Raw genomic sequence first — 25,477 nt, 5'->3', positions numbered from 1 at the left:
TTAAGTGTTGCTATTGTATTTTATCAGTTCATAAATTACACTTCTGCTCCAAAGCATCATAAACATAATTAAGACATAAGAATGACCAGAAAATGTTTTGACATAATACCATGGATATATGAAACAAGCTGAAAGCACCAAGAATGTTACTACAAGGAACATTCCCAAGATTATTATCTAAAACAGATTGTTTGAGGTCCTGTGTTATCCAATTCCACTATAGACTGCCAACTCGTGCTAACATATACAAGGTCTGGTTCCAGCAGTTTGACATGCTCAGACAAATCTGTGAATCCACATGGAGTTCCCCTGAATTTGTGAAAAAGAATCTTTTTCTGTCAGGCTGTCCAGCCAGGGCCTTAACCTCCTTCAGATGGGGGACATCCATCAGTTGCAAAAGCAAACTGAATTATGGGGGACAAGTAAGTGCATGCCTTTTCCACACAGCATTATAGTTTCACAATTTTTCAATACCTTGAGTATTTTTAGGCTTTATGCTTTACCCATTTTTAATATAAAGTACTAGTAATGCAAACTTCTGAAAATGTGTCAGTGTTGTTCAGTATGTCAACAGCTGGCTATACACCATGATTTTATGACTGAGGAAAAAGACTGCATTAACTTATTGTGTTCTCAAAGGTGAAAAAAAATAGTGATCTGGCCTGAGACAGCATGGAATCTAACAAAAACTTAAAACCAGGATAGGGACAGCTCATATATAATTTTCTGAATACTAATGTTATGCAAAAACATATCAGTACCAAAGATAGCCCTTAAGTCACTGATACAGAATTCTTTCACATACAGTCAAAAATACCATAGTATATGTAAATTATGATCTATAAAAGCGCGTGTATTCTTTAGAGTAAAATTTGCTTTCAAATAAGCTAATTCTTAAGAAAAATATTAGTAATTTATAGATATATGTATTGAGGAATAAATGAAGCAAACAGTAAGTCTTCCAGCAAAATAATTCCCTACCAAAAAAAGTAAGCCACCTCCCTGTACTATCCTTATCATTTCTCTTTGGATGGAGGTAACTGTGCTGTCCAGCACAAACATAACAAAATGCATGAACTTCACATATATGGAAATACTGTATGTTTTACATTAACCATTTACTTAGGACCACAGTAGCCTCAAAACAGTTCCTACTACTGACCTTTTCAGCCCAAAATTACAAAATTTGATAGTATGCAAAACCTGTTTGAGCACTCAGTTAAGAGCTTTGACATCCGGCAGAGGACAAAGGTGAATCAGAATGCAAAAAGTTTGGGTTTTTTCCTGATTTTATTACTGAAGGCTCCAGAACTTCTCTGAGATTTGCTTTTCCCAGAGTTGGTCAAACTCCATTTCCCTGAGGTAAAGTTCTTCTCCCCTCAGCTAGTCTATCATCATTTCTTCTTTCCTTCAGCATGAAATAGTAAGCTTAGAAAATGCCTCAGCCTGGTTGCCTTGTACCAAACATCCAAAGGCCCTAAAATGCTGCTTATTGTAGGCTCTTTCATGATAGAGCCAAACGTGCAATCCATCCTCGAGTGCAGCATCCACTACAGTAAACATGAGTTTGGAAGCCAGAAAGCCTGAAGACAAGGCCTTCAATTTTCTCACATGAATGCTCGCTGGATTATAGAGCTTTCCTCATAACTTCAGACAATTTATAGCATAATCAGATGGAAGCTGCTGGACTGAAACTTCAGTAAGCAGTAGCCTGTAATTCTAGGGCACTTGGTAATGAGAAATATAGAGGGAGAGGTTGAAATAAGAAACAGTGATAGGGAAATGAACTGACTGCTTGTCTGTTTTTTTATAATGAAACTGATAGAAAACCCTCCTTACACTTATCTCAAAAAGTGTTCTTCAAAGTCACACAACATATGTTATTTAAATCATGCTCTCACATAACCACTCTGAATAACTAATAAGAATAACTCAAGACATTCAATAAGGGGAAGAAATTACAATGCATTCTGAGCTATTTCTAATTCTAAAACAAGTATTATTGTCTTAAATATTCACTGACAATTGCTTTATTAAACATGTTCTAACCAGCAGCTGTATAAAAAAACATTCGTTAGTAGGAATCATAATTTAAAAATAACTTTATGATGCATTTATCTCAATGGAGTGGGAACTCCCATGCACTGTGCTCTATAAGGCACTGCCAACACTGGACGACAGAAGGGTTTCTGTACAGTAGAGGATGGTACAAAGTCAAAACTATTGCTGCACCCTCTGCAGGATTTATGCCTCTGAAATACAGCCATGTGTCACCCTGCTGATGTTTCTGGAGCAGCACAGGAGCCTCACATTCTTGCGACCAAATCTTCCTAAGAGATGCAGCACACACCTGATATGGGGAGTCATGAGTAAAGAGGCATGACCATGAAGCATGACCATGAAGAACCTGTGTGCCCAAAGACTAGATTAAGGCTGCCTTAACACCTGTAAGACACATGTAAGAACTGGCAACAACCACAGCCACTGAAGATGATGATTTAACTGGGAAACACTCTACATTGAAGTTAACTTACAAACACAAAGTTACTGACACCTAGAACCACAGGCAGCTGCACTCCAGCAGAATGGACAGCCTGAGGGCAAAGGGAAAACATGCTAAATGTCACCTCAGAGTGTCAGGCACAGACAAAACAAAAAATCTGCTTCCTCATGGCATCTACATTTTTTTGAAGACAAAAAGTGCCATAAGGAGCAACAGATGGACAAAGACAATAGGAAAATACAGGCTTTTTTTCGTGCTCCATCCCACCTTTATTTTCCTATTATGAAATGAAAACAAGACTCAGCTAGGTCAAAGGCAGGATTTCTTGACTCACTCCCTTAGCCAAGGTCAAAGAGGAACTGAAATAGGATCATCATGGCACTTACTGCAGTCTCCAAGAGGACCAACTTGTCTGTGCATCAATCAGCATGCAGCAATTACCATAAAGAGGCATGCAGTCTCTTTTAAATAAATGAGTCCTAAAAGAAGGGACTTGGTCTCCATCATATTTTTAGCTGAAAAGAAATCAAGCAAGGATGGAGTGTACTAGCTGTGAAGCCTAAATAACTGTGACCAGAAAAAAAAAAAAAAAAAAAAAAAAAAAAGCTATTACATAATAACTGCAATCTAAATGAAAATTGTACTAAATTCACACCTATCTGCTGTAAGTTTACATGAACCAAACTGTAACACCACACTCCATGTAACATCATTTAACTCCATTTTTTTCAATGTTTTCACTTAGCACTGGAAGTCCCCATTAAATATTTTTCCTCAGGAACACTCTGAAATGTTAAACTAGACTGTATCAGGCATATCACAAGTAGTTGGGTGTAATGCAACCTATATATGTCTGAAACAGCTGGCTTTTTTTTGAAAGTAACATCCCAAGAGGATGTCATTATTCAATAGCGCTTCCAAGGACAAATGGGAATTAGTTTAGCAAGTCTGTGTAATCTTTTTATTTCTTTTTAAGCTCAGTAATTAGTTAGATCTGCCTATCCATAACAAGAGGATTGACCAGCATTCTACCATAATAAAAACCAGAATGAGAAACCATAATATATACGCATATTTTTATTAGAGAAAACACTGGCTCTTGATTTAATGTTTCATAGTCATGCCTTTCTATTTTAGTATTTTGTTACTCAAGTTTTTTTACTTCTTTGCATTCATTTTCTAATTTCTTTTTCCATGCATGTACTACTGTCATGTGATCAAAATATCACCAGTAAGAGAAGAGAATAAATTAGGTAAAAACTTCTAATTCTACTTCTAAATACAAAAGTTTACAATTTGTAAACAAAATCTTTCTGGTAAAAAAGTTGTATAATTACTTTCTGATGCTGTTACTTGCTAAAGACTTTTTATGCTTTGGATTTATAGCAATGATGATGTCTACACCAAGCAATTAATCTTCTTTTATTTACTTTGTTTTTAAACCCAAATACTCAAAGACAGTGGGTGTTCAGTCCAATCAACATCTCTCTGTAGAGATTCAGTTACCTGAAGGATCCACTGTTTGCTCCTCCCTGCCCCTTAAGCTTGGAAGGCTGTGAAGATCTCAGCACAGATCTAATCCTGCAGCCCCAGTGCAGACACTAGAGAGGTTAACTGCTAGAAGATTACCGAATTGAGTCTCAGTACTTATATTAAGTTTGAAAAACTGCCACCTACTTTTCCCCAGGACCTAGATCAGGTTTTAGGGGTTTTCTGCACCTTCCTCTCTACCTGCTTCCCACAGGGACCCAAAAAACTGAAAGACATCCAATTTAATTCTTCATCTGTAATTTAAAAGGGACAAGCACACTATTATACTACAACATGTAATATGGACTTACCAGACCATTGCAGTTGCTTAAGGCCACTTTAGTTGTACTGTGTCGGTCTTGCAAATATCCTGTGTAATGACAGTGGTCTAAGAAATCATGCTTCCATTGTGGTCCATCTTTTCCCCAGTACTCTACTGTAAAATGTCTGGACACCAAATCTGTGTTGAGAGTCAGGTTTAAATGAAAGTGCTTGCCATAGGCAGAAAGTTTAAAAAATAATTTAGATGCTGCCAGTTCTTGGTCATAAGGGTCTGTGCTCCTCCTCCTTCTTGAGGGTTTAGGATTTTTCACAGTAAAGCTGAGGAAGGCTCCATTTTGATCAACCCTTATTGGGATTGTTAGTTGGTAGTGTTCAAGGTAAGACAGGAATTCCTCTTTGTAATCAATCACAAGGTAAGACAGTCCAGGGAGTGGGCATAGAAGAGAAGAAAATATAACAGGAAACAACAAGTAGTAGCATAAACATAGACCATTTTTGGGTAAATTTCATCACTCTTATGAGTAAAAGTCACCTTCAGGTAAATGCACAATGCAGCATTTTACAAAATAAAATGAAACATTGTTTTCTTTCTAAGTCAAGAAAATGTGTTCGGTTTCCCATTAATTTGCTTATCACTGGAAATATGGAAGTTTTTTTAATACCTGCCATTATCTTTTCCTATTTACCAAAAACATGTAAATAATTGGGGCTAACATAAGAAGGGCATATTTTTCCCAGTGATAGCATTCAAAGACAAAAGCTATAAAATCCACTTGCAAAAATACAAACAGTAGTAATGAAAAGGATTATATTGTAAAAACAAGATTAGATTCCTACTTCCTAGTCTAAAAGCATGTTAATTTTATCATGGCAGGTCCCTCAAATATTATCAAGTATGTTTTATGAGATTTAATTTGTAAGGCTTTTCTACAGTTAAAAGTCAACAGAGAAAAATTAGAACAAGGTTATTTAATCTGTATGACAATTAACCATGATAAAACTAAGAGCAGAGCCCAGATGAGCTCATGAATTATGTAAACATGGTTTAGAAAATATTACACAAATACAATGCAAAAATACGTGCTTCTTGTCAGCTACACAGATCAGACCCCTACCTTGAGAACTGTATGAAAGCCTGTTGTTACTGTGAAATTCCGATGAAACCATGACTAGGCTCAAAATCCATGTCCACGTCTTCCAAAAAATTTCCATAATTTAGAAGAAACAGAAAGTTCTTTTTTCTTTCTCCTAGGAGAGCTACCTGTGTGCTATAGGGTTAACTTCACTCCAGAATCGCACCATAACAGGTGTATTTATTTTGTACTATTTTCAAATTAACTATAAGATGTTCCACTTTCTGGACAGGTACTTTCTTCTATAACTGTAGTCATTTTCTCAATTCAAAGCAAGTATTTGTAAGATTCCTTAAGATATGAGACAGATGTTAGATTGGATAGTTACTGAATTTGCTCCATTTCTTTTCCTGAAAAACAGAAGAATATGAGTCAAGGCAAAGTCTTTCTATTAAAACAGATCTATGCTGCAAAATACTAAGCCGTGATAGTGAACTACACAGGGCGATATTTTGAATAATATTCAGTATCAATTTTATGGTCACATCCAAGGTCACAATCTCACAAAAAGAAAAAAAACCAAAAGAGTTACCATTAACATTGAAAAGTAGATCCATACAGCTTATGATGCACTTATCAAATTCATATTATTTTTAGGAGTTCTTAACGCCTATTTAGTGTTTCTTGTAGCTCAAGTATTGTGTTCAGACTCGTTCCATCTATAATCAATGCTATGCACTCATTGATTTCAACTCTTAATAACATGTCCCAGTATAGTGGTAGATAAAGGAAGAACCTGGGAAGGAATCCAGAGTACAGTTATCTGATATTTCTGAAGTGTGTATTTTGTTATTACTCAGACCGGGGTTCTGCTTATGCAGGCAGAATTCCCATTCACTTAAATGGGAATGCTGCATGTTAGAATACTAAAGAACAAATTTCAGTATCTAAAGCTATTCTTCATACACATTCTAACATTTCAAATATTTGTTGTCAATTTTTTTTTTTTTTTCATTTACAACACTATTGCAACAATAGTAAAATGCAGCTCTAGGTGCAGCCAGGGATTAAATGGAGGATCCACACAGTCAATTCAGTATCATGGGATATCAAACTATGTGTTGTGTCAGCTGGTACTCATCAGTCCACTTAAACACTCACAGCACACCTGTGCACAAACTCTGCTGAAGCAGACAATGGAGAAACAGAACACCTAAGAAGAGGAGCTTGTTTAAAAACCAATTTCCACAAGCATACAGAGTCACTTACACATCCACCAGATGAATCCTGGGAATGATTTACAACATTCATTCAGACAGGTAAGACAGGTACAGCTAATGGATTATTTATGAAGGTTTTATAAAGAGCTGTAACATAAAATCTGAAGAAAAACAATCAGCATCACCCAAATCCTATTTACCAATATTACTATGAATATTTAGGTAATGTCTCAACCAATCTGAAACCCATCTAATTACTAATGCGCAAATGAAGTTAACCTGACCTTTTAAAAAATCTTTCAAGACAGCACCCAGTATTTAATCAGGTTTCTAAAGAGACTAAGACACTTTGCAAACATGCTTTGTGCTTAGTAGTACTTTTTTCCTGAGGATGCATGAAGACTTTGTGATACCATTCACATATGGCAAGGCCTCAGAGCACATTTATAAAAAAGCTCTCTGTTTGCATTGCTATGTAGAATCTTCATTTCCTAGCTAATACTTAGTTACAGTTCTTAGAATTTTGCAAGTTTTGAAGATACATAATTAACCCCATACTCTTTCATCTACATTAGTACAGCAAGTAATGTGCCTTATTTCTAGTCTCAGAATGTATAGTTTCAAATTCTTGTCACTGAATCTTGCTTTATCCCTGTTTGCTAATGAGCTGGTTTCTTCTCCTTATAGTTATAATCTGATATGAGCACCTCTGGACACTTTCTGATAAGCAGCTCAACCTATTTGGTTTATCTCATTCAGTATAATCCAGTTTCCACATGACTGAATACTTCTGCAGTTTTTCTCTGAACTGTTTCCAATTCATCAGCATCCCTTTTCATCTGCAGAACTGGGCACTGTAGACCAGTAATGGCTCGTTACCACCATATATAGAGGTAATATTGCCTTACAGCTTCTACTTAGCCAAAATATCCTAACACAGAGTTCATGTTCAGCCTGTTAGGCTGATAAGTTATCCTAACATTAAGATCTCCTGAAACTGCAGTACCTAAGGAGCTAGATAGCTCAGAACACATAAATTAACAGTACTCATTATTTAGCACCATTATTTATTATTTACCCACCAACAGCCCACATGATGGACCGTAACCATATGTTGGTCAACAGTGTCAAACAGTCACTCATGCCTAGTGTTGTTGCAGAGGTCTCTGAAGTGGTCTCCCTCATTTCAAACTTCACACAAGACCAATCTCCTTTCATATCAAGCTCCCTGAAAGTTTCAGCAGAATTTACCTCTTCTTCAAAAATATTTATTGCCAGCTTGACCATGGATACAAGCTGACCATAGGAAGCTACAGTAATGTTTCCAATTAAAGAGTGGTAATGGATGTGAATGACAAAGCAAGCACCCAAGTAACTTCAAGATAAAATAAGTATGACATTTGGTAGGAACCTCAAAGTCTGGGCTCTATACCCTTTTTGGTTTATTTCCACCTTCTTTGGAAGCCTTTTTTCACTATAGATTGTTGTTAAGATACAAAATTTGGTCAACACTAAGCTTACAATAAAAAATTTCTAGTGTGTCATGTGATGAACTACACATTCACCCACTGGTAAACGTAGGTGTGGCTCCATGTCCTCAACCACCACCTAGAACCACAGACCCTGTCTATCTGTAAGAGCTCTGCCTAACAGGAAAGGAATAGTACAAGATGATTTCTGATGACAAAACAGCTGCATAGCACTGGCATTTCTCTGAAGGCACTGATGATAACTGTGGCGGTCCTGTCAGTGATGTCATGAGGTTCCTACTTAGCGACAGTGAGGAGAAAAAAGGCACAGTTGTTGGACCGTGTTATGAGAGGCGGCTGAGGGAGCTGAGAGTGCTTAGCTTGGTGAAAAGACAGCTCAGGTATCACCTTACCGCTCTCTACAGCTCTCTGAAAATGTACCGGGGGTGGGGGCCGGTCAGTCTCTTGTCCCTGGCAACAAGTCACAGGAGAGGACATAGCCTCAAGCTGCAGCAGGGGTAGCTTAGGCTGGACACGAGGAAGAATTTCTTCGCAGAGAGGGTGATTAGACATTGGGATGGGGTGCTCGGAAAAGGGGTGGTCACAATCCCTGGAGGTGTTTAAGGAAAGCCTGGACAGGGCACTTGGTGCCGTGGCCTAGTTGACAGGGTAGCGTTCAGTCATAGGTTGGACTCAATGACCTTAGAGGTCCTCTTCAACCTATATGATTTCATGATAAAGTGGACTACGAGGAGGTGACTAGCCAAACTGCTCAGGCGAGTCACCATGAGAGCCTCCATCTAAACAAAAGGTGCCTTGGGCAACTAAGGCATCACTTAAGCTGAAGGCAGCTCATGTTTTAGGACAGGGAAGCACCCGAGACCGATGTCCCAAGAAAAACGCCACACGAGGGGCGTCCACCACAGAACCGATGGGTTCCGACGCGCTTGGCGGCGGCAGCGCCGGGGTGTCCCGTCAGCGGCCGGGATGCCAGAAAACACAGGGCGCGCACCGCCGGACCACAGCGCCCAGAGGGCTGCTACGCCGCGGGGCGGGGTGGAGGAGAGAGAGAGACACGACCGGGAAAGGGACCCGCCGCTCCGGCGGGCGGGACAGGGGGCTGTCCTCCACGCCCCCGCCCCGGCGGCTCGGCCCCCGCCGCCTTCCCGCCCTCCGCGGCCGGGCTGTGCGGGCGGCGGGAGCCCGCGGTGAGGCGCGGGCAGGGGCGGCCGTGCGCCCGCCCGCCACTACGAGTGGTTGCTAAGGAAATGGGGAGGGCGGCGGGAGGGGATGGGGCGGGGGACGGGCATCAATCACACAAATTCAATTACAGGTATCGCGGCTGGCCGTGAAAAGCTTCGCAGGGCTTCAAAAGCCAGGGATTAGCCGTGCCCCCGGGAGCTTCCCCAGGCGAGAGCTGCGACGCGCAGACCGCGCCGGGAAGAGCTCGGTGAAAAGGAAGGGGGGCCGGGAGTGGCGGCGAGAGGGACACGTACAAAGAGAGAAGACCGAACCCTCCTCCCCGGGAATTAACCAGAAGCCGAGGCGTGAGGGGTAAAATTACTGCCGTGTGGGCCCCGGCGAACGACGGGGCTGCCACCGTATGAATCCCCCCCGCCAGCCCCAAGGCTCCCGGCCAGCCGTGCCGAGGGGGCAGCTGTCACTGCATCTACCGAAAAAGCAACACCCACCCCCCCAAAAGTCAACAGGCTAGGAAAATCCACGGCTACACACACGGTTAAACACGTACACACATGCACATTATCTGTACAGGTCTGCACACACAGAGAGTTAAAAACACTGGTACTGAAGAAAACTGGAAGTCGCCAGACACAAATCCCTCAAAAAAAAAATTCAGAAGGAAAAAAAAAAAAAATCCGTCCTCCCTAGAGAGACTGAAGGGAAGAGTCTGGTTGCTGTGGTGGAGCTGATCCTAAAGTTAACTTTCAGCAGCCCATTTCCAGACAGCAGCGCTGAATCTATTTGGATAAAACGCGTGTGACCCAGACACTTGGCGTTTGGCCCAAACGCGTTGCACCGGCAGCCCAAATAAAAACAAGAGTCTGACTCTTTCCCTCTCTCTCCCTTCCCTCTTGTACAACAATGAAAGAAAGTAGCGAAGACAAAATCTGCACACACATCGCCAGGGAGCGAGAGCCCACTTACCTCCTCCCACCAAACAAAGTCCCTTTGAACCCCGGGCGACTGCGGAGACAGACATACACCGACAAACACGAGTCGGCGGGGTTAAGAGTCTGGCAAATCCCAAGCGGCTCGAAGTAAATCAAAACCACACGCTTCCATCTTCCTGATGAGCCCAGCGAGAGCCCGACATCCCCGCCAGCATCGCTGCGGGACGGCGGCCGCGCCGACCCTCCAAGCCCCGGTACAAAGTGTGCACTTGTCTGACCGCGGCAGCGGATACCGCCGGACACGGCACGGCCGAGAGCGGGGCTTCCTCAACTCAGCAGCAATCCGGAATAGCCTTGGGTTGTCGCTGGGGTCAGGGGGCTGCTTTGGTTTTCATCTGTTGTTTGGTTTTGTTTTTTCTTTTCTGCTTCTACCAACGACTTAGTATTCAAAGTATAAAAAAATCTTTTTAAGATGGTACTTCTCGAATAGTGAAAGATCAGACCTCTTATCGGTTGAAAAATCTTCGCACCCCCTTCCCCCATCTCAAGGTTTCTCTCTGAAATTACTCCAAATGCACCTCGCCTAATGCAATATAAATCTCTCCCCGCTCCCCAACGCAGCATTATTCGGGACACAAGAAAAGCAAAAAGTTTCATTGAATAGCGTGAAATCTTCCTTACCGTTTTCATCTTCAATTTCTGATATAAAGTAAGTTTCAAACAATAGAGATTGCACAGGACGATTCCCGTATTTCCTCTCTGCTTTTCCCCTCTGTGCAAGCAACCATCAGGGTTATATTCTCCAACAGAATAAAATTCTCTAGCCTTCCTAAAGGGGGTTTTAGAAAACGGGTTGGCTTGGCAGGAGGAAGGATGCCATCAATTCACCCAAGCTATCACCCTGCACATTTTGTCTTTCCAACAAAAAAAAGGGGGGGAGAGGAGGAAGGAGGGAAAAACAGGCTTATATTGGGGTGGGGGTGGGTGCCCTCCTCTTGAGCAGCCTCCTCTGTGCAAAATACCATGTGAATATCATCTGAGTTGGGGGGGGAGGGGGGACCGGGAGACAGAAAGGGGGAAAGAGAGGGGGAGCAGAGGGGAGGCAGGCAGAGCAGGAAGGACTCAGGAAAGTTTGGTTGAAGTAGCCCCAGACCTCCTCCTCTGGCTGCCGGCGCCGGGCCAAGCCGAGCGCGGCGGCAGCGGGGGAGCCTTGGCAGCCTCGCCCGGGGGACGGCGCGGGGCCCGCTGACGTCAGCCTGCAGATGTGCCCCGGGACGCCGCGCATGCGCGCCCGTCACGTGGCGGCGGGGGGGCAGGGGCGCAGCCGGGGGAGCGGGAGCGGGGGAGGCGGCGGGACCCTCGCCCGGAGCCGCCTGAGGGGAGACCGGCCTGGCCCGCCCGGGGGAGCCGCAGCCGCAGACACGGGGTGCCGGCGGCAGGCGCCGGGCACGGGCGCTGCCGCTGTGCGGCGAGCTGGGGCGGCCCCCCGCTGCCATCGCCCTGTTGCCATCGCCCTGCTTGTCGCGCTCCCCGTTACGGGCGTTAATAAAAGGAAACCTCTTAAACACCATTTCTGGCGGAGGGGAGGCGGTGTCTGAAGCCCGCGCGGCCGGCAGCAGTCGGGCCAGCGTCGCGCCGGGGCCGGGGGTCCCGGCCCTGCCCGCACAGCGCTTTCAGTTTCATTTGCTGCCGAGCCGGGCCGGGGCCGGGGCCGGGGCATCGCCTCCTCGTCTGGCAGGGCAGGGTGGTGCGCATGGGAGCGGGCAGCTGGCGGCCTGCGAATCGCCCCTACTCCGGGAAGCCAGCGGTGACTGCGAGAGGGTCACACGGAGGGAGTTGGCTGGAACTCCCACTCGCCCTCTAAACCACCAAGTTAATTTCCGATTGCCGAAAAAATAGAAAAAAAAAAAAAATCCTTCCTAAACCTAGGTTCTAAGGTTTCAAGCTTCTGCTAACTATATTTCCTAAATGGTGCGGGTGCGGGTTTTCCTCTCCAGCCGGAGGTAGTAGGTGTAATTGCATCTTCTGGTGAATCTCTAATTCTGTGCAATGATTACAGAGAAAGGTCCAAGAGCACAGCTACTCCGGGACTTCTCCAAGCATCGAAAGAGCAGGATCCGCCTGCAAAGTCAAACAGCCAGCAGGACTCTGATGGTCAGAAGGGCTGGCTTTGTGCCCTGTGAGATGGTGAAATCAGAGCCGTGGCTGGCATTCATCGCTTCAAATAAACTCTACACAATTACATTTGAATATGAAGCACTACTATAGTTCAAATACATTTTATACACATGTATGGAAATTTATTTTAACTGCAGCTCTAACAAAATAAGCACAGCTTACTAAATAGTTAGTAACCTCCGACACCATTCATTCGGAAACAGCACGGTGAGCACTTACTTGAGAGATCCTTTTACCGTCGCCGGGCAAATTCATGTAACAATGGTTAGGGGCGTCGTAGAATGTATCGCTGCATTGAAAACCGGAGGTATAAAATGCTCCTTGGGAATAGGGGCATTCAGAAAGGAATGCTTTATTCTGGAAATGCATCTCCAACGGGCTCCCCCCGGGTTAATTGCTCATACGGAGGGCGCCATCCTGCGTCGGCGAGCGGGGGGAGCGCCCGGGGCGGGCAGGGATGCTGGCTGCACCGGGACGCGCGGGGAGACAGTTCTGCCCTTCTTCCTCTTCATCCTGTACGTGTGTGAACAGTTGTCGATTTGATTGGTACGTCTGGGTACGTCTACTTCATTAAAACAGCTATTTCTAACATTGAGAACAGTACTTTTTGTTAATATATCATAGTTTCAGCTCCTTCAGCAAATCATTATATGCGATGTTCGCATGGAAAAGCCACGGAGCACAACCTGCTCAGATGCAGCCGGGTGCACCTGAGATCACCTATCTCCATGGACAGGCACTGTGACAGGTTCTGATCAACCTTTTCTGCAAACTCAGTGGTACATGCAGAGAGCTGGGACAGTCTATCCTATAGAAAGGACAGACTGTGAAGAGACTTTTTTTACACATTCTGTATCAGAACTAAATAACCCTTTGAACAGACAGACACATATCACAGCCGATTGCATCATGGCTATGGTATCCCCGGGGGATTTGGGAGACCTGCCTTCAAAGCAGACCCTGCCTGAATCAGACTCAGGAATGCTCACGTTGCCGTCTGACGACTGAGATGGGGACTATTCTGGTGTTAAAGACTGGCCTCTTCGTGGTTGGATCTGCTCCACTGCGTATAGCTGAATAAATACTCATCAAGCTAAAAAGAAAGACAGCTTACCACTGTCTGGTTAGGCTCCTCACATGGGTTCAACTCCCTGCTCTAAATCCAGAAAAGCAAAGCAAAGATATATGTATTTCACAAAACCCAGCTGCTCGCTCAGACCAACAAGTTATTTATTCCCTGTTCCAGACAACTACATTTTCTTGCCTAAGTACACCGGTGTATATATACCAGTCAAGACTGGTCTATTACCAGGAAAAGCTTTGGCTCATCTTTAGAAATTCCTGTCTGTGATTAAAATTTCTGACAGAACTACCATTACAGTTTGATTTACCTGTTTTGCTTTATTGTATGAAACAATATTTCAGAGTGAACCTCATTCAGATAAAAATAGTGAGCTCATTTGGTGACTTATTTTAATGTCCTCACCCCAAATATTATCCATATATATACATTTTTATGAAGTGCAACATTTTAGAAAAGAAACTTGCACATGAAGTCGTACACAGATTCTTTGTATAAATGCTTATTTGATGCAATTAGAAGTCTTTCTAGGAGGGACAGTAATTTTACTCTGAATTCTAGTACTGTGTACAAACCGTGTGGGCAACTGTATCTCAGAAGCTCTGGGCAGGATTACAAATTCACAGAGCACAAAGCATATTACTCTGTGTCAACCAGTTTCTTAGTGTTTGCTGACACATGGAAGTAAAGCAGTCTTGACTTCAGGCCTTTGAATCCTTTAGTATGTTTGCCAACAACTTTTAAGATTTGGGAACCATTCTTTTTTGTTTAAATAAATATTCATATTGAACTTGAATTTAGAATTGTGAGATGTGTTTTGAGGTATATGGGGTTAATTACAGAAATCTTACTTTTTACTGAAATTAATATAGAAGATAAAGCAAGAAGTCACCAGTGTTTCTGCAGTATGAGCTTCTTGTTACCTGAACATTTGGATGTACTTGCCTGACAGTGCGTTTGTTTTGGTTTGGATTTTTTTTTCAGGTAGTTTTACCTGATCAGTGAAGATTTGAAGACTGTAACCCACCTTATTTAGAAATATCCCAGCAGTGTTTGTGAGAAAATAAAGCTTTTTATGAATTATATATAAAACTATGTTAAAAATTACATAAATACTATAAAATATAAATACTGTATATACTTAAAATACTTCAATTGACCATCGAGTTGAAAAAGTAGTAATGATAAACTTGCATTTATATGTAGTGTATTTTCTATAAGGAGAAAAAGGATAAAAAAATGTAAGGAGAAAAATTTTTGATAAGGGCTTAATTTTTAGCCCCCTGGAATAAAAGATTCTAGGGGTACTTAAAGGGAATGGTGCTATTGAGACCCAGTATCTTTCACTGACTTCCTTGTAAATAGTCTGAATTCAGACAATTTACAAATCTCACCTTCCCTTGCAGGAGATCTAACAGCATCTCTAGAAATGACCCCAGGCTATGTGTGTTCAATTGTGCCTGCTAGTTGCATTTCAGAGGGAGAATGCATATCAAAGTGTACTTTCAGTTGGAAAATGCATCCCTTTTGAGTTGAGCTGTTCTTGATGGTCCTCTGAAACAAAATTCACAGTGATTCATTTGGCTTCAAGTAGGGCTTTGAGGCTACTTCTGCCCAGCAATGCAATATTGTCAAGAATGTCTTCATTTAAATGAGAAGAGCCTTGCCAAAGGCAGGACCCCCACAAGCAGCTCTGTGTGTTATGCTGATGTGGGTCTTATCCTCACCCAAGCCTCCTTATGTCTGCAAGACCCTGTGAACCTGGACTACCCAATTATTTTAGATTTAGATTTGGAAATAAAACTGGAAAACTTAATGTCAGCTTGACATCCTCCACAATGTCCAGGCCAGTTTCCTCCCTGGTGAGCACAGATGAGACAGGCCAGAGAGATCACTGAATATGAATACAGTGAGACTAACACCCAAAACTTGTTCAAAACGTGGGAGGGATGGACAGTGAGAAGGGTAAGATTAAGCATCTATTAAACCTGAGATGAGGAATCTTAGACTCCCAAATTTGTTAGGGAAATCCTATAGCAGAATGGATAGCCTCAAATTTTGCAGGAAAATAAGATGAAACAGATGTTATCCTCGTAAAGATTAAGTCCAATAAAGTTCCACACAAGAACAGGAACAATAGTAAACAGAAAAATAAATAGATAAATCAGATGAGCGAGTTGGGTTTTTTTCAGAGTTTTTCCTGCTTTATCTATTTCCAGCTTTTCAAGAAAAGAGAGAGATACCAGAAACATTAGGTCAGTAGACATGTTTAAAGGGAGCATTTCCCAACTATATGTATTATAGTTTTCTGTGTATTCTCATTTTGCTGTTTTCCTATTTCCAGAGAAAGCTGTTCATAAGATCTGAACAATCTGTAAGACTTAGAGAGAACAAAGCTGAGACAAATTATACAATATGTGGAAAATGTGTATGTGGAAAATCTCTATGAAAAAAATTGGCAAATGGTATTCCTCAAAGATTAGTGTACACAGAAATATATAAAAGCTGTCCAGAAAATCTTAGGAAATATATAAGAATTCAGTTATTTTGGTTTTAGAATGAAAAATCTGGAATTAACTCACAGGAAGACCTGGCTATTACTATTTAGAAACTGTAGCATTTTGCAGCTCCAGGAGTGACTCTTGAAGTGCAGAACTAGGCATCTTGGTCCCAAGTGCCTGAGTGACTTGTTTAGTTCCTGGATTGAAGGAGAGCACTGATGAGCATCACAGACTGCTCATTTAGTGTCTGCTGAACCATGTGGTGGTTCCCCTTTTCCTGATACACTTTATATAAAAATGTGGACACATGCACCAATGTCAGAGATTGTAAAACTGGATGATGAAATGAACACAGATGTATTTTGAATGGATAAAATTGGACTTTCTATATTCTGGTACTGTATAGGTGGAAAAGATGTATTAAAGATTTTGGAGTCTACTGTGCATACTGCTTTGGGCACAGATAACATCTTTGTCTAATTTAGGTGGTTTTCTGGCATTCTTTCTATCTCACTGTCTTGAAATAATTTATAAATGGAAATATCTTTCATACATTCTGTTAAGACAATGGTTTGAGGAAGATTTGAAAAAAGTCCCAGTACTCACCTCTCCCCTTGTAACTTTTTTGTGTCACTCCAAAATGCAAAAGCTTGTTTTGAATACTGTAAGGTGTTATGTTAATGTGTATTCTTTCCTCTTACGTCACAAGTAACTTCATTGTTCATTCTTTACAGGATTATCACAGCACTAACATCTTGTGTTCATAGAAAATAGTGTTCTGCTTTGAAGGAGTTTATTAAACCCTCTTCAAAAAGTCCAGCATTTCCCTTTTGTGACTTATTTAGGATTGGCTGGTTTTGCATAAAGCTGGTCTGTGAAGTAGTAATTGTTCTGACCCTTATCTACATGTCTAACGCGGATGCGATTTGACACTGCAGATTGGTGCATAGAAAGGAGAACTGCCATATGTGCTTGTCCCATTCTTTGCTCAGTTAAGTCAGGTTATCTCCTTGTAGGTGCTCTTGGAGTCAAAATCCAGGACCAGATGAATCTTTTGGTATGACACAGCAGTTGGTTTTATGTTAAAAGCAATCCTCAACTCCTTCAGTACAAATGTAAGAGGAATAGCTTAAAACCACCAACCACTTCCCACTACTTCTCACTGCAATTCACTGGCATTCACACACATGGAAAAGAATCCATTGCACTGTTGACTTTCACTCTGGGGCAGCTCAGGAGCACGTCTATATTGTATTTATCTGCTCTGCTGTGAGACCAGTGATCCCCCATGAAAGAACAGTTATAAAAAGAAATTGTAGAAAAGAACAGTTCCTGGTCCTCTAGTAATGAACACAGTTATTTGTCAAATGAACCTCTCAAAGACCTCTGACATTTAACAAAGCTTGGGAGAAAGAGCAAATACCGTGATACTTGAGATTTATTTCATACCTTCATAATAATTAGTTGTATGAATACATGAATAATATGAAGTTTGTTATTCCTCTAAATATCCTTGAAATACACTGTCTTGCATATATATTTGTGTTTGCTATTTGGTAAAAGGACACAGCTACAGCCTAAAGATAAAACTAAAGTAAAGGACTTGAAATAAAGATCAATTAAATGAAAGGTCACAATATAAGTTTTTCAGCATCAAAAATATCTTTTTCACATTTACTGAAAACTCAGCTGTGCATTAAAATCACAAACAAAATTTTGTTTCTAAGGAGTCAAAAGATTACCTTTCTTAGCTGTGGGTTTATATTCTGGGCACAATCTATGAATTGAAATATGAACTGGGTTTGGCATACTTTTGTTCCTGCTATTACCATTAGGGGATTATTAACACCAATATGCAAGTTATACTGCAAAAGGATAAGATTCAGTTTTTCTCAAAAGCTTTCAAGATGCCTAATATTATGATTAAAGAGACTTTTACAGTCCATGTTATCAGTTTGGCATTCTAGCATGAAATAACCATAAAACCATTCAGAGATATGAAGATGATGGTGTGGGACTGTTCACAGATGCTTGGAGGCAAAGGAAGAGCAACTTGAGCCTGTGTTTGTACATATGCATACTTATATGATGAGCCCAGACCAAAAGAGGCCTCATCCTCTATGTGGTCATCACTGCAAACTCTGGAATGAATTCACAGATTGTAGCATCAACCTTCTAAGTTCTTGGAAGATTAATTCTCCTAACTTCGGTTTTTCTTTTATTCAAAACAAAACAAGACAAGAAAAGACAAAACAAAACAAAACAAAAACAAAAACAAAAACAAAAAATCCACCACCACCCCCTCTCTGTATTCTCACTATGCCTGAAACTCAATCAATGGTAATAATATCTGTGTATTATTTTCGTAAAATTTTAAATTAATTGTAAATCAAGAGATTTCTCAGCCAGGATAAAAGTACTCAAAGCAAATGAGTAACAGCTAAAGAAATCTACAAGCTTGGAGAAAATTCTGGACATTTATTTTTAGTTCATTGCATCCACAGTCGCATCTACACAATTAGTTGTGTAGTTGCATCCACAGATTAAGTTATCTGGCAATAAATAAACTTCTGTATAAATTATTGTATGAACAGTTTTCTTGCTTAGATTTATACACTTTATACTACTCTTCCCATACTGATCTTCTGTATGAAGTTTGACTATTTTTCCAACTTAACATTGTATTTACAAGAAAATTCAGGTAAACACATAAAGGGCACAAACACAGAGATATCCCACCTGCAACTGTGTATCAATGATGACTTTTTTCCCTGCTGTCTTTAAAAGCAGGTCTTTGAGGTTTGTCCATTTCCCATGCCAGCTAGTGCTTGAGTAGTGCAGAAATGGAAGCTTAGTTTTGTGGTTTACCAGATATAATTGGTATTTTGTAGCAGATCAAGTGGGATGGCAAGGGAGGTGCAATTAAGCACTATTTTCTTCATAATTCAGGGATCTGTGTAACTCAGTTTAAATTCATGCAATTCATTCATCTTCACTACAGCTGGTACAAATTTTAATGCCAAAGTATCTCCTGATAAATGTACTAAAATGTAGTATATTTTGTAAAAATATATTTTACAGCTAGTTTCTCTATTGCATGGCTGCTTATTCCCTTAGCATTGGCATATACTTCTGAAGTATTATTTTTAAGCATCACCTGTGGGTATAGCCTCTCCTTCCTATTTAAAGTCTAGACACAGGGTATTTCTATTTCTCATCCCCCAAAAGCTGTCCCTGGACCATTCTCTTTCTCTGTCCCCAGACAGTACATCTGACTTTCAGAGGTGAGAGTTGGGATTCTCTCTGAATAGGCTTGGGGGAGGGTACAGGGGTAACCTTTGCTCTTGCTCTGCCCCAGAATCTCGGCTTTGCACATGAATGAATACTTTTCTATTGGGGTCTTTCTTTTGGGGGATAAAACAAAAGAAAGAATACCAGGGATTTCACTTTGTGCACTGTCTCTGCAAAGTTTTTTTCTGAAAGTCCATGAAAAAAAAAAAAATCAGAACCTTGAAATGTTCAGTGTAAAACTTTTTGAACAAACAGATCAGCCCAACATACATCACACTCTACAGTAAATCAGAAAAACAATTTTCAAACAAAAAATACTTACTAGCTACATGGTTTCTTACCAAAGATAGGATGCAAAGGGCATTAGTGTAATTCTTCTGAAGTACAACAGTAATTTTGAAGATTAAAAGTTATCTGTTGATTGCTGTTCTCTAAGAAGGATGGAACCAGATGAGGTTTTTTGGCAGGCTGTTTGGTTTTTTGGGTTTTGTTTTGGATTTTGTTTTGGTTTGGTTTTTATTATTTTGTTTGTTTTTTTTTTAATTAAAGAATTTGGGGAATTCACTGAACTATGATGTGCAGAAAAGAGTACTTTTATCTTGAGAATAGGACTCTGGATGACAAAATGCACACTCTATTAATTAGATACTGTGAATATTTTTATCAAAAGAATCCTCCTTGTGCTTCTGCTATAAACATGACATATGTCCTAGTAAATGTGCCTGGATGCATGCATTGCTACCAAAGTGTCTTCTGCCCCTTGTTAGGCCTCTAAGTCTCCCAGAAGCTCCTCCAGTTTTTTCATTATATATGTTAGATGAAAGACAGGCAGTTACCTTGTATGACTCAATATAAAAAAGCTGTAGAAAAGGATATAATTTTGTTTGTGTTTTCTTGGGTATAAAGTATTTAATATTATACTTGTTGCGATGTGCCTCGGGGGAGACAAAAAGTTACATTGTCCCACACCAAACCCCTTGTGAAGGGTGGCCCAGGAGTTCTGATTGGGTTTGAGTCCCTGGGGAGTTCTCCCTTGGTGTGCTTCTAATGGTCCTGACCCTGAACTCCACCCTCAAAGGTGTAAACCCTGGGTTCTGTCCCTCAAAAACCCCTGCTGTGCCTCTGTTCGGGGCTCTCTGTTCTGGACCTGAGTTTGTTCTCATGCTGAATAAATGGTTTCATGAACGGGAGCCCGGCTCGTTGGTGCTTGATGCTGGTCCCCAGAATCCTGCAGCTTCCCTGGACGAGATCCTGAGGTTGCAGACTGCAACATACACTTATGAAATCTTACAGTGTTTTCAGGTGAGCCAGTGACACTGATCAGCAATACTGACATTAAACAGCCATCAGCAGTGGGATCAACAATATATCATGGCTATTCACGTTCTGGCTCCCTCTCTGATCCTGGTTGAGGAGAAAGCGAATTCTTCATCTGACCTCTGAGACATATTAATATTAATGGTAAATACATGCATTACTAGTGGTATATGTATTCAATCCAGCGGTTCTTAGCTCTTAGCTTGTTAAAGAACTTTGCACATACAAAAACCAGTTTGCTGTAGATGAGCTGGCAAGATCTTGTGGGTTTAGTGACTTCAATATAAATTCGTATTAAAATAATTATACAGTTTTAGTCAGGTCTACTTATACAGATTTAAATATGGATTTGTTTCATGAAATGATGTATAAATAAAAATGTAAACTACTTATGCTGGTATTGGAAAGGTAGAGAAGGCTACTATAATTATTTAATGTTCTATAAAATGGTGCTTTGCTATATTAAAAAAACAAAAAACAACACTTAAACCTGATCCTGTCTTATGGCTAAAGTACTGTCTTTAAAGTCAGATTCCTAGCTTTTCTCATCTTTGTTGTCAGATAGACTTTTTCTGAAACATTCAGATGGTTTGACAGTAGTGAACTTCTTAGCAGCATGTATTTGCAATTGAGAAGTCCTTATAGCTGAGAATGGGGAGGGGCTTTCCTCTTGCTGATTATCCATTAAGATTCAGCCTTTCTGAAAAGTGTACAGGCCTTTGAGATCTAGATTACCCAAATTATTTTTTTAAACACAGTAACATTGACTAATTTCCTGTATAGTTGGAAAGTAATCTGCATGATTAATGAATACTGCTTTTTACCTCTTTTGGAAAATATAAAATTAAGAAAAAGGAATTACCCTTTTAAAATACAGGAAGGATGTGTGTGATATACTTCTTATCCATCTTCATTGCTGTTATTTCACTAAATTACACATACCTGACTGTTTTTTCATAATACTGGTAACAAGATCAGAATCTCTGTACAAATATTACAACTTTGTCAGAATAGGTAATTTTTATTTCCCAACTTCACACTTGGTCATCAGGCAATCATCCCACATCAGGCAGCATAATACTTTAAACCTCTGAGCTATAAAGTCATAGACTGGCCAGCTGGAAGCAAAATAGGTTTCCCCTTACCCACTGCCAATGCTTCTGGACTCAACCAATTCCCTGAAGAAAAATGACTATATACTTGGCACAGAGCAGCTGCTAAATTTAAATTCCTCCTGCCTCTATATACTAAGCTTTCTATCTGATTCAACACTAAACTCCTATGATTTGGCCAACTTCTATTCAGAAAGGGATCTTAGCCATAAATAAACTTACTGAAAATGATTCTTCGCTTTTTTTTCCTTCATAGTACTAAAAGGAAGTTTCAGTGAAATACAGAAAGTGGCAGATGCAGCCAACCTAACATGCCATCAACAAAAATTTTGGCTATTACCTTCACTGTTCCACATCTGATTGCACTGCTTCACTTCTCTTATGAATCACAGGTGTCCATAGCTGTGTGCATATTTAACCAGCAAATCTGAACGGAGTGCAAATTTTCTAGAAAGGTTTGGAAGAGGAAAGTAGTCTGAATGAAATGAAAACAATTTTATTTAGTGTTCTCATCTATTTCTGGGACTATGTAAGATCCATCCAACATCTTATGGAAGATCACTGTACCATTCTCTTGTGATTGTTTGAAGTGCCACTAAAATGAGGGAACATTGTCTGTGTGATTCAGCAGACATTTATTTAATCCACATATTTAAGAGTTCTCTGATATCCATACTCTAGAGAAAATTTAGTTGCAGGATTAGTATCTTTATCTCAGATTATAAAGTAGCCATGTGTATTGCAAGCCTGATGGAAACTGGATAGCAGGAGAAGAAATATCAAGAATTTTGGCTGAAGAAATCAGTACTAAAATGCAATTCTTATAGAAGCAGAAGCGAAATTCTCTGATATTGTGAACAGTGTGTTCTTACTCTATTATTATTGTATGTGCAATACATGGACTAAGACTTTAACATCATAGCAAGCAACAATTTTTTTTTAAAAAAATTTTAATCTACTGAAAGATGTGGAAGTGCTTCTGTATATTGAGTAATACATAAAAGCAGTAGCATGCTCTTTGTACTTCATAATGTATCACCATGCCAGAATGGAGAAAACAACTTTCTAAAAATGATCACATCCTATCTTATCCTTTAATAGTATATTTTTAATAAAGGAATGGCAATTATAAACAAAAACAATCTACTTTAATATCTAGCTGCCATATAAAATATTAATAAAGCATTGTGATGATTACTTACTGCTTAATTTAGTTGAAACTACCTCCATAAAAAATGAAATTTTGAACTCTTTTACTATTGTCAGGAAATCAAAGAATTTCCTTAGCCATGCAAAAAACAGGCATAGATCTTTGAAACAAAAGTTTTGTGGGAAAATATATCACTCTCATTAATATATTAAAAATATTCTCTTTGGTCTGACTGAGTTCTGTCTTACAGACAACTGTGTAGTTTGCTAACAATTTGCCAAACACCCAAAGAAATGTCTTTTCCTATAAGCCTGATCCCTGCCATACATATGCATGTTTACTTGAAAGACTCATATTAATATTTTTCATTTTTGCTTCTTAATTTGAGTTCTGAACTGCAACCACAATTCCGTTGTTTGAAAGGATAACATATCAGCTTGAGTTCAATTATTTCAGTGTCTATTTTTTTTTCTAGTCTCTTGCATTTTAGAATTGGCACTGGGTTTGTGTCCCCTTGAGGAATTATGTGCATGTTGGCTAACATCCAGATTGTATTTTTTAATAGAAGCAGCTTGAGAACAACCTTGCTAAAATGTTGCAAAGATAACTTTGTTCAGCAGTTATGATAATGCTTCTTTGATGCTGCAGTACTCCTGTGGGATGGTTTCATCCCTGGTATAGTCCCATGGACAGTCTTATCTCCAGTGGAAGAGAACTTCAGCAGAAATTAATTTGTCTGGATAAAATAACTCTCTCTTGATTTAAGGTGAAGGCTTACATCTAACTCCTGGTAGTTTGACATGGAGTTAGCTGATTTGGTTTAGGACGTTTCTGGCACAGTACAGGAGATTTCTTCTTGTAAGCACTATTCCTACTGTATATCATTCTGGAGTTCTGTCTGTCCTCCCCCAATTTACTTTGGTTTATGTGACTTGGCTTTCTGAGAAGTGCTGCTTCTCTCGCAGTAACTCACAGTTGATGCAGTGATGTAATATTTCATGAAATTAATATCTGTGTTACAGTATAAAATTTGAATGCTGCTGCAGCTATACTCTTCTTGATGTAGAGCAGACACTGTTTGACTAACAGTCAAGACACAGTTGTTATTCTCAGCTTCAGTGTTCTTGAACTGTAACCTATACATGAGAGCTTGCTTTCTGAGTTAATCATCCCTTAAATTAGCAGTCCAGGGACTTGAAAATGTTTTTTGAATTCAGCTTTGTTGTTACTGCCCACATCAGTTCTAGCTGTAAAGGGAAATTTACATTCAAATTTGTGTTGTTCTAAGCAGAATTCAGCTGGGACCCTCACGTATGCAATTATGGTATTATTTTTATACTTTTGCCAGTTCTTCAATATTTTGTCTTCCCAAATAATAGATTACATGCAATGTTGCCAGAATCGTGTCATATACAAGAAACTTTGATCCAGTTACAGAATTTTTGTCAAGCTTGCACTCAGTCAAAGAATGTATTGACTGTGCAGCCTTAGCCTTCATAAGCAAAGAGCATTAAAACTAAGCTCCTGTTTGCAATCAGGGCTTGTCCTGCATTTAGAGACATCTGGCAACTACCTGATAAAGTCTAGATGAATTCTTAATTTGCAAAACAGACAGAAGAACTATTCTGAACAGATTAACTAACTTTAAATTCAACTTAGCTGAACTGTTTCATCTCTCCATTATGAAACACACATTTCCTCCCTTTCTATTCAAATCATCATTCACATTAACCTCAGTCTTTGGATTCTTCCTTTAAATACAACAAAATAGTCCACTTGTTTTCTAGTGTTGCAGTTCACTTCCATTGAACTTTTCAGTAGGACTATAAGTAACGTGTTCCCAAATCTAACAAAAATACAACTTCCATTGCAACGAGTTTGACAAAACAAAACCTTTCACTTTTTAAGAGTGAAACTGACACAAATACAGAAAGAAATTATACAAAAAATAAAAGCACACTGCCCATTCAAATAAAAATTTACATGCCACTACAATAGGTTACACATACACAGTAGCATTTTAAGCTTATTATTTTGCAACATTTAGTATAAATTAATAGCTGCAAGAGTTTTACAGTCAGTGCAAATAGCCATAAAATTAATCAGTTTCTTAAATAAAAGCAATAGAAGTAGCAAAGATTGACTGTTATGACAGATATCAGCTTTGAGCACTGTAATTTGTTTCTGTGGATAAGTTAGTGTCCTAGTAAAGATGTGTCTAGATCATGTCACCAAGAATAATTGCTTACCTCATCACCAATCAAAATTACCCAGTGTTCTATTAGAGGAAATAGAACACAACCACTTTATAATCTTAAGGAAACTTGAGCAAACAATTGTCAAGGAAATGAATGTTATTTACCAAGTTATTTACCAAGTAAACTGCAACACTAATCTAATACAAACTGAAGTTTGTATTTTAAACTTTTCTGCCTGAAACTATCTCCAGCAACTCATTTAATGCAACCTAAATTAAAACTAGAATAGGAATACCACCAAAATTACATTTGTCTTGGCTAGCTATAATCAAAAGCTCATTTGCAATCACCTGCAAGCAGTATCTGTTGCCAAATAGAGGAGGCAATATTATGTTTCATTTGACACAATAAATTTTCTTAAGTACAGAATTTGAAACGTT

At 39.9% G+C, this 25,477-nt stretch overlaps 1 protein-coding gene across 2 annotated transcripts in view; it reads right to left on the bottom strand.

Annotated features, from left to right (window-relative positions):
* Nucleotides 1–5,527, bottom strand: part of ADAMTS6 (ADAM metallopeptidase with thrombospondin type 1 motif 6) — a 140,239-nt gene extending 134,712 nt beyond the window's left edge. For both annotated transcript variants that reach the window (XM_058826222.1, XM_058826223.1), the window contains exons 1-2: nucleotides 5,431–5,527; nucleotides 4,345–4,709 (exon numbers count right to left, since the gene is read on the bottom strand). In XM_058826222.1, coding sequence (XP_058682205.1) covers nucleotides 4,345–4,709; nucleotides 5,431–5,527 — 462 coding nt within the window. The remainder of the gene's footprint in view (nucleotides 1–4,344; nucleotides 4,710–5,430) is intronic.
* Nucleotides 5,528–25,477: the final 19,950 nt, after the last annotated feature.

The sequence above is a fragment of the Poecile atricapillus genome, chromosome Z (assembly GCF_030490865.1).
Source record: "Poecile atricapillus isolate bPoeAtr1 chromosome Z, bPoeAtr1.hap1, whole genome shotgun sequence".
Classification (NCBI taxonomy): Eukaryota; Metazoa; Chordata; class Aves; order Passeriformes; family Paridae; genus Poecile; species Poecile atricapillus.
This window is presented reverse-complemented; position numbering and strand designations above follow the sequence as displayed.